Below are 10,199 nucleotides of genomic sequence, written 5' to 3' on the forward strand. Positions count from 1 at the left end.
GAAACCATGGTGCAAAAACAAACGTATTTTTATTAATTCAAGTTGTTTATTATAGCGTTTATGTCCCAAGTTGATCTAAAAAATTAACTGATCTAATGCCACTAATGGGCAAGGTTACTCCTTTAGTCAGTGCAGCATATACGTCATGGAAAACTTGCGAATAAAGTAAAGAGTGCCGAAGGACAACTTGACAAACCAAATTTATCAGCAAATACCAACTCTCATTAAATGCCACAGAGTTTGTGTGAATTCATTCACATTCATTTAGCTTCATTACACAAAAACTATAACTGATGCTTTAAACACAGATTCAAGACAAAAATATCTGATGTTGATTAAAGAAACTAGATTGTAAACAAAGTTTACAAGTTAGCAGACTTGTGATATGGGAAACTTTGTTTGTCTTTATTAACAGATTAGACTCAAGATTCAGGAGACTCGCACTCTACAACAGTTTCAGGCCTGTGTTCACCTCTTTCAACCTCCTCCTACAGAGAGATCAATCTTCAGTGTCTCTGTTGCAGGATGACGTACAGTAGGATGATGGAATCTGCTTCAGCTTTACTGCAGCATGGAGCTGTTTTGATTCAGCAGTACGCCTTGAGCCAGACATAACTTAAAGTGGAGACCATTACTACATCTCTAACAGGAAGAAAGTTAAATATTGGCTGTACCAGGTTCACCAGGCTCCTGGATGGCAGAGACCTCACACCACAGCAGACGTAGATATGAAAAAGCACGGCTGTGGAGTACGCTGTAAAAAAACCCACCAAGTCTGTTGATGTCAGACAGAGGTTGGTATGTGGTGCTGAAGATGGTCTTTATTTTGTTGAAACATAGGTTTGCCTTACTGTTCTTAGCAATTTCTGCATGTTAGCACAGATCCTCGAAGCTGGGTACATTGTTGTGTTTCAGTGAATATTTGAAATGCAGATGTCAGTAGTTTTTATTTACCACCATGTTGAAAAAACACCAACATCATCCAGGTACTAAAGACGATGGTATGTAACAACTGTAACATCAGCTCCAAAGCATATGATGTGGAGGAATGCTCTTGCATACCAGTCCTCAAACAAACAGACAGACTACATTGCATCATGCTGAACGTCTAAAACATTATAAATAACACAGGCACTCCTCCGTAAGACTACATGCTATGACATGTCCTTTTTCATGGCTTTTTTAACGCGGCTAATTTCATCGTCTTCATCCTCATCTTTATCAGTCTTCTGTTTCTTGTCTCTGTCCAGAACAGGTTGATCTCTGCCTGGTTTGTTTTCTTGCGTGTTGCACTGAAGCTCCACTCGTATCCTGTTCAGTTCCACCAGCCCGTCGTGCAGTTGTGTGGCCACCTCCCTGATTTTGGCAGCAAACTCTGATTTTGCCCCTTTCTTGAGTTCTTTGGAGTCTTTGGCCACAAAGTAAATGTCCATACCTACAAAGAGTCCAGTCAACACGCCAGTTGCCATACTGGCTACCTGAACTGCCCTGGCTGCTGTACTGCCGGCCACGTGGGCGATCTGCACCACACGCATGATCTCGTTGGCATTGCTTAGGATCGCCTTTCCTGCCATGGCGCCATCCTCATACAAACTGCTGCTAAGCACAGGGAAATCACGATTATAGGCATGTTTTTTCATCTTGATCAAGTCAAATTTGCGCAGGTTTTCGATACCCTGCTGGATGAATTTCAGGCACTTGTTGAGGTCAAGAATCTTCTCCTGGTAGTCCTCCACGAGCTTCTCCACCTTCTTGCGGTCCATTGAGTTGTTGACCTGGTTGGAGATGCCGGCACCTGCAGACGTCAGACCGCCCGCTGTGGCCACACCGAGCCCCACTGCCGTCACAATGAGGGAGGTTCCCAAGGTCACAGGGGCCAGAGCAAGGCCTGCGATGGTGGCTATTCCCCCGACGGCACTGGTTGACCCACCGGTGATTTGTGCAATCTTTGTGTTCTTATTAAACTTGTCTAAGCCGTCAGCGATACTGTGGAGGTCGATGACGTGCTTCCACAGGCTCTCAGCGCGCTCAGAGAACAGCTTGTTGAAGACACGGATGCCTTTCTGCACCTTGTCGGCCGTCACAGCAAAAGCCCTGGGAGGAGCAAGTTGAAAAGATTAAGTTAGAATTAGTTTCTTAAAATCCCACTTAACTCATTTTTATCCCTACAGGTATCTTAGCCATGCTAATAGTAGAGGTTTGATTTGCAAAGGTTTTAAAATATCTAGCATATCCTGCTTTGAGACTTAAGCTTCTAATAATTAAATTTTATTTGGAAACAGACTGTCAACAGCATTATCTATAGATTACACAGAGTAAGTAGAGTGAGAGAGTGGAGTTTTTCACATGTTCTCTTACTTGGCCTCCTCTTTTTCTGTCATGTCATCATCTTGAGGCGTGTCTTCCCATGCTGAGGGAGCAAATGTATGAAAAGTTGAGCATTAGCTTTCTAATCATGCCACATGCAATAGATTGTCAGACGTATTTCATGTAGAAGCTGTAGAGGGTCCTTCACACTCAATCAAAGAAAATCCAACTGAATGCGTTTTATTTGTCACCTACACTCCACTGTGTTCCACCAATCCATAAGATTCTCCACATCCTGAAAGACACATTTCACTTTGAATGTTTATCACAAGCACATAAACAGCAAATAAAAAAGTGCATGATGATATTTAAATTCAAATGTGAGACCAACCTGACGGTCTTCAGGCTCAATACAGAAGTCGTCCAGCTGGTCAAACAAGGACCTGTTCCCACCTTCATTCTGAAATTGAAATAATACAACTGAGAAATCAGTTCTCTATGGTTCTGCCGTGTTATCGTATGTTCTCAGTTTCACTTTTTATTTGTTGTTGTATGTGCTCAGATCACGAGGAGGAAGTGATAGACGGTAAAAAGGGATTCTGTGTAGACTGAATGAGTGATGCTGTTTTTGCAGAAACGTCCTTCGACAGACACATTAAAAAAAGGAAGCAGAGTCTGGGCACACTTCAACGTAACTCATGCACAAGCACAAGCTCTGTGTGGGGGTGTAGGTGTAGGATTCATGATCACAAACTCCACGAGCAAATTATTTTCTTCTCTACCTCTGCTGTGCTGCCTGCAGGTCTGTCCTGTGCACTCTGCTGTATTATCTTCGCCTGAAATCAAAAACATTTAGAGACGTTAGAGAGAATATTTAAAACACAAATCAGCTGTTCAGTGACTACACCCTGCTGTCTACATGCAGACAACTCTGTTTTTTGTTGAGGGCAATATGTATTTATACAAATAAATGTGCATTAGGTATCAAAAAAGGAAGTTATCGCTGACTCACAGCTTTGGATTTCACATATGTTGATGCATGAAGTTTTGTTTTATGTTAGTTAATTTCTCCTTTTTGTATTTAACATTCACCTATTAACAAACGTAGTGCAGAATAACAAGCACTGAGTGTTTGAAATGGGTGGATACTGTAAGTTGTTTAGCACTTCATGACCATCAGATGAAGTATGATGTAGACATGTGTCAGTCAGAAATTCTAGTTTCACCAGTCAACACATTGTCTGCTGAAGAAAAAGAAAATACTGGATTATTATTTTTTTGTGTGTCAGCAATGATAAGGAATGTTTAAGGAACCCAAAGCACAGTCACGGGAACATTATCAGCAAAAGTAATAGCTGTGTTAAAAGACGCTGGACGCTGTTTAAACAAAAGAAGCTTGTGTGAGTCACGTGTTGAATGTTACCTTGACTTGAGCCATGAAGGGATTGTGTCTCCTGGGTTTCTTAACTTTGGTCTAAGGAGCAAAAAGGAAAAGGTGACTACAGTTTTAGTTCAAATAAAATAGTGTGTTTAATCACGAAGCACAAGAGGAGCAGCAAGGAATTAGTAAAACAACCTCCTCTGTTTTCTCCTTGGCCTCCTCCTCTTTCTTTTCCTCTTTGGATGAAGACAGTTCTTCTGCTTTGAGCCATTCATCATTAGACACAACCTGAAGTAAACAACAACCAAAGTAAATGTCTTTAACTGTTGATTGTATAAATTCAGCTAAATCCTGCTCAACAAACATGGAAAATGATGTGTTAACCCGATTAAATTCCCATGTGGCTGAAAACCACTAGCTTTCTCAAAAGAAGAACAAAGCCTGGCGGTGTCACATGTCATCTGCATGACTCTTGCATAAAAGCGCTGATACTGAAACTGGAACAACTAGATACTAACAGATTACATGCCAGAAACATGCTGTTTATTTTCAGCAGCAGATGAGATGTTTGACACATTGATGATTTAGACACTGATATAAAGACACCTCAGTTTCCCATTTTCCAAAATGCAAATAAAGACTAAAATCTGTGATTTGTTAATGTCTTTGAACTTTTCTTTATCTGACACAAGAACAAATAAAAGATTCTGCACTTCACACTGGGATTTCCTGAGAGTCCCTGAACCTTTCCACAGTATTACAATAAGTACTGTACTCTGCAATTCTCCTTTTGATTATTGCTGAACAGCATTTCTCTCATTACGTTTGACGTTTGATCAACAACACAAATGAACAGAAAGATAATTTTTACTTTGTTTATATGAAAGAAAGTAAGTATTATATTTAGATTATTAACCTTTTATAGTGGATCCTGATTCACAGTGATGAAGAGTTAAACTTACTGTTTTTCTCTCTGGGGCGTTCACACTCTCTCCCTCTCTGGCTTCAGTAGAATTTTCTTTGAGGACTTCATCATCTGTTCGACTCTGCTACAAATCAAACAGCTAATTACTAACTTGGGTTAAATACATGAAAGTGTTCTACTGATGTATACGTGTGCTCATGTCTCTTCATGATTATATGGAAACATTTTAGTTTGATACCATTGTTGTGAGGACGTTTTGACTACTACTGTTAGTAGTAGTGCCTGCACATGGGGACACACACGAGCTAATGGTCAGTGGCAGTAAGGCATAGTGATGCAACAGGGAACAGAGTAAAGAAAGTGACTGCTAGCTGGAGAACCTGTGGTTTAAAAATGGCTGATTTAAAATATTTAATTAATAAGTTCTGCAAACATTTTACTGCAAATAGACTAAAGCATCAAACACACACACAACAGTGTGTTTGTTGTACCAGAAAGAATTTACAGGTCACTATAAAACATCCTTTACTATTAGCATCTCTTATAGATTAACCTTCAGCACAGCAAATAACTGATCTTCAACATGTTACAGTACTGCAGACTGTGTGCTGACCCGTCCAGTATCAGCACTCACTGTTCCAAACTGACACAAAGCAGCCACTATTCCTCTAACAATGGAGGCTATTTTATCTCCTCTGAGAAGTCGTAAGAAACTACAGGAGGTAGATTTTTCTATGTGGAGATTATGAACTATTTTTCCTACAGGGGACAAATAAAAACATCTGAAAAGCACATGAACATAAAGCATTTAAAACTGTAATTTAACATAATAAAACTCTATATAAAGTAGAAATATACACACAACCCAGGCATGACTTAGTAAATCTCAGAAATACCTGATTGTCCTCAGTTGGTTTTACTTTCTCACATGTGGACATCTGCATCATTTCCTGCAACACAAAATGTCAGAAAGAGAAAAATCTGACGAGTCTCACACGATCCACATGTCAATAAGCAGTAGATTTGTTCCAGTGTGTACGAACCTCTTCATTTGGTCTTACTGGGACTGGTGGACTTTCACTTCCTTCCCTCGTCTTCTGCTGGATCACGTTGCTTTTGACCTGACAAGGACAAACACACACACACAAATTACACAACGAACTGTGCCTACAGGAATAAAAGGGAGAGGAGGAGACTGTGGTCTGGAAGGTCTTGAAAGAAAAAGCAAGAGGAGATGTTGTGTTTTACAGGAGATGTGTGTGTGCATGTATATTTCTGGTCACTGATAAACAGACTGACCAGTTTTGGTTTCTTATCCACTTCTTTCTTGTCCTTCAGTGTCACTGTGTCTGCAGAGTCTTTCTGGAGATAAAGGGCATCATCAGATGAGGTATTAAACTCTATCTGCAACAATCAGACTACTGCTGTGTTTAAAGAACCATTTCAGTACTGTAACAACCAGTTGGTCAAACCACAAGGTTGATGGTTCTACTCCCAACTCCTCCTGGTCACAGTTAAGAAGACACTGAGCTCTGAACCCACGGTGCCTTATATGTGCCTGCTCTTCCAAAGGTTATTATTATTGTTATGCTGATCATTTTCAATTTCAAGTCTTTGAAAAAATTAGTGATATGGTCCTTTAAATGTTCATCACTTATATTCTCTGAAATATTTGTACTAATACAGAAACAGAAACACACATTTTGCATCATACAATGAGTGGAGCTCCACCCACTTAGGGTTAAACCATACTACTGTTTCTAGCATTAAGGTGTGGTTACATATAAACAGACAGGGGTGATACTGTTACAACTTTGTATTTTGTTTGTGTGTTGGCTTTTCACAGATGTTTTACCTTAGTGCTGTCTTGGACAGACAGGTTGTCGCTGCTGCCTGAGAGCTCGCTGGGTGCAGACAAATCATCCTGAAGGAGACAAAGAGCCACTTCAAATATAATGATTTACTGACGTAAAGCAGGTTAAAGTGAGATGAGTGAAACTCACAACTCTCACCTGAGATTTTGTTCTCGCTCCAAAAGGCTTTGAGAGTTTTTTCATCATCCCAATGAAGCCTACACCAGACTGCTGGAAGAAAAAGAAGTACAGATAATTACTTACACTGTCTATATTATTATTAAAATAGAAATAAAATCGTCTGTATTTTTACACTGGTGCAGCCGTGCGATGTACAAACAGCGATAGTGCTTCACACACCAGCCAGAACTTTCTCTCAGACTGCTGATGAATGCAGGTTTGTCTCGCACACACACACACAAAGCTAAACAAAAGCAACACACATCACAAACTCCCCATTGAATCAGCTGAGCCAGATCCTTTGTTTGTCTATTTGTTTTATTTGAGTTCTTTCTTTCTTACCTTAATGTTAGTGTTCTCTGACAAACTGTCTTCACTGATTGACAGCGTATTGTCCAAAAGATCCTGAAACACATGATCATCTATCAGCATCTCACTGATTCAACACTGATTTCCCAGGACATGTAGTAAAAGATCGTGTTTCACCTGTCCTGGTTTCGGCGTCTGTTTCAGTTTCGCGCTGGATTTGATCTGAGAAAAAAAGGGCAGAGAAAGTTTTAGCTTCAAAGAGTAACACGAAACTGTGCCGATAAAAATCAAACAACAAAAAGCAAACTCGCCTTTGGTGATTTGTTGCTGTCAGTTAAGCTGTCACTACTGGCAGACAACTGAGGATGTTGTAACGAGAGAATGACCTTTAATACAAAATGTTCAATGTTGAGTACTTTGAACATCATATATCTTAAGAGTAAACTAAACTACAGTAAAAAGCAGTTTCACTTTTAAATAATTAATCATTTCTAACAAATCAACTGTATTTTAAGTTTAACAGACAAGATGTGCAGCAACAGCACAGAAGCAGCACATCCCGCGTAACCACAGCATCCAGGGTTCAAGTCTGGCTGTGGCCCCTTTGCTGCTCGTCACTAAAATCTGTCAAATACAGGAAAATAATGCCTTAAAAATTAACATGAAGACAGAAGAAGGCCACTTCAAACCTGTGGCTGATCCTCTTTAGCAGCTTTAGTCGTCTTCCTAAACATTTCCTTTAACAATCGTCCTTTGTTCTGCAACATTTAATAAATCTCAATAAGTCTAGATACATATGATGTGATATAATATTATTTCAAGTTAATAAGATTTGTGAGAGGTGAAATACATTTTCAATCTAAAAAATAAACAACATAAATAATTTGCACAGATGTTTGCTGTGTGTCACCTTTGTGTTGTTGCCATCAGTCAAACTGTCGTCGCTCAGTGAAAGTTCGCTGTCGGTAGATAAACTGTCCTGTAATGTCAACACAGAGCCTTTTAGTTAATAAAATCAGTGTATGATAGCATCAGCGGTCTATTTTATTTATGTAGACATCAAACTGCAGACGGTAAACTGCAGTTTAAAATCAGGATTTTAGATTCAGTTTGTCTAAAATGTTTCAAATTTGTCCAAATATTAGGTAAAACTTAAAAGATATTCAGTTTAAAAAAACAAAGTTCTCCCATTTTTTTTTTATATAGCTCTAATTGATGAACAGTTATCGGTTCAAGTTTCCATCAACTCCCTTTAAAATATTGTGCTGCTTAAAATGAAATCTACTGCATCACCTGTGCTTGTTCAGATTGCTCTCTGGATTTAGAGGATCTCTTAAACATCCCTTTGAAGAACACAGTTTTTTGCTGATTGATGAGAGAAAACATTAATTAGCATTAAAACTAAGATGCATCATAAAAAATAGCTTGTTAATATACTGCTAATAGTGAGTAAAGGTGTCATCAAGTCTTTTTGGTGACTACAAAACTCCATATTTTAGACTGTTGATGTTGTTAATTTAACATTGAGTGTAGAAAATAACAGGATCAACATGGAAATAAAATAATATGTACAAAACATTGAGTGTGACACAATGCATTGGTTTGTTTGTTTGATTTTCACAGTCCAACTTCATGTCCGTCTTTCAAATCCAGACTTGAAGCTGGTTTCATGTCTGAACTTGAAAACCTGACGACAGTTAATATGTTTGTAGCGCTGGGAAAACGTGGTGATATGGACCTATTGCAATAACCTTTGTTAAATCATTTAGTAAACAAAGCGCTCTGTAAATTTAGTTGGTCAAATACAAAACACTTTTAGTAAATTTAACATTGTATATAAATGTAAAAACAAACAACAAACAAAGAATTTGGTGCTAATTATAAGAAAATGTAAGACCATTAACTTTTATATTTCCCATTTTCCCATAACAATAACAAATTCCTACTCACAATCAAGAAGAAATGATCTTATTAGCTTATAAACTGAATATATTTTTATAATAAGTATCATTATTGTTCTTTGTTTCCAGGAATGATGCTATGTAAAACATTAATACAAAATCAGGTTCATGTTTGTAGGTGCAGGCTTGTTTCTGACTATACTATGAAGTACAGATGTTGGTCTTTGAACGCATCACAGGATGGACCCCAGCAGGAGTCGCCGCTGACTAAAAAGATGTTATAAACTGGAGTGGGCTTATTTTAGTTTTGTTCAACTGGGTTTTAGGTGTTGTATGATAAAACCTTTATTGTAAAGACACATTAATGTCTGTTTTTAATACTCACAGCAGCGCGTCCTCCATCACACTCCAAGTCCAAATCCAGGTTCTGGTACCGATCCTGTCAAACAGTAACGTTAACTTAACATTTCTGACATCTTAAAACACGTTAATCACTTTATTCTTTAGCGTTAATTACTCGGTATCTGTCTGTTTCAAGGACAAACTACAGAAACACGGCTCTGTGCGACGTTCACGGACACTTTTCCCCGTTAACTCACCATTGACGTTAACGTTACTCTCCGTCCTCCCGAGTTTACTGTTCACTTATTCTGTTGGTTATCGTTAAAAGTTACTAGGACTTTACTACAAGTTAGTAAAACTGCTAGAAAACTATAAGTGCAGACATGGTTGTGTTGTTGAAAGAGTTTCTACCTCCGGTGTGGAAACACTCTGTGTTTCCAGTTTAAGATCCTCCCTCTTCAGTCCAAAGACAGAGCAGAGACTTCCCTCAGGTCCGTGTGACTTGTGAGAGTTTCTTAAAGAGGACATTGTGTCCTAACAACACAGAAACCAGCGCCTACACTTGTTTTTTAATAACCTACCTGTGTCCAGGTGAGGACGTCGGTCTCACCTGGGAGCTGCTTTTACGTGCTGCTCGGAAAATCTCACACATGTCTCACGCAGCTGGTTATTCAACCCCGACACCAATAATTAGAAAATTTAAATGTATTTAAAATTAAACTTCATAAATAAGCCAATAAATAAATGGATTTACTTTTGCATGAATGTTTGCATGATACATCCTTTTTGAATTTGATTATTAAATTTGATTAATTGTTATTATTCTCTATTACCATTCCACTTCACCCAGGAATTACTGAAAACTGTACTATTAGTTCATATAAAAAAATAATAATAATAACAATGCAAATGACTCCTCACTCTCTTTAAAGACAATATTCTTTGTATTTGCACATACAACTATATAGAGCTTTAAAATGTGATCAATAATAATAATAATA

The 10,199-nt window shown here is 38.4% G+C and overlaps 1 protein-coding gene across 10 annotated transcripts; it reads right to left on the reverse strand.

The window, feature by feature from the left end:
- Nucleotides 1–714: 714 nt before the first annotated feature.
- On the reverse strand, nt 715–9,749 carry LOC113172247. Of its 10 annotated transcripts, none has more exons than XM_033326489.1 (21): nt 9,610–9,748; nt 9,242–9,295; nt 8,249–8,320; nt 7,866–7,934; nt 7,645–7,713; nt 7,267–7,314; nt 7,133–7,177; nt 6,989–7,051; nt 6,626–6,697; nt 6,469–6,537; nt 5,913–5,975; nt 5,657–5,734; nt 5,510–5,563; nt 4,651–4,737; nt 3,881–3,976; nt 3,731–3,781; nt 3,090–3,143; nt 2,699–2,767; nt 2,563–2,602; nt 2,359–2,410; nt 715–2,094 (listed from the first exon to the last, which is right to left on the reverse strand). In XM_033326489.1, exons 1-21 carry the CDS (start codon nt 9,724–9,726, stop codon nt 1,155–1,157), a joined length of 2,262 nt encoding a protein of 753 aa, XP_033182380.1. In that variant the 5' UTR covers nt 9,727–9,748; the 3' UTR covers nt 715–1,154. The 10 variants fall into 10 exon arrangements, with proteins under 10 accessions (XP_033182380.1, XP_033182379.1, XP_033182378.1 ...); XM_033326488.1 differs by having other exon boundaries at nt 6,626–6,694; nt 7,267–7,341; XM_033326487.1 differs by having other exon boundaries at nt 4,651–4,734; nt 7,267–7,341.
- Nucleotides 9,750–10,199: the final 450 nt, after the last annotated feature.

The sequence above is a fragment of the Anabas testudineus genome, chromosome 17 (genome assembly GCF_900324465.2).
Source record: "Anabas testudineus chromosome 17, fAnaTes1.2, whole genome shotgun sequence".
Taxonomy (NCBI): Eukaryota; Metazoa; Chordata; class Actinopteri; order Anabantiformes; family Anabantidae; genus Anabas; species Anabas testudineus.

Excerpts from the sequence above, each read along its gene's own strand:
- LOC113172247 (XM_033326486.1), bottom strand. The coding sequence starts at position 9,726 with ATGTCCTCTTTAAGAAACTCTCACAAGTCACACGGACCTGAGGGAAGT. Across the intron at positions 3,782-3,880 it reads AGGAGAAAACAGAGGAGGTT|ACCAAAGTTAAGAAACCCAG; the intron begins GTTTTACTAATT and ends TTTGCTCCTTAG. Across the intron at positions 2,768-3,089 it reads CTGCAGGCAGCACAGCAGAG|AATGAAGGTGGGAACAGGTC; the intron begins GTAGAGAAGAAA and ends TTTCAATTTCAG.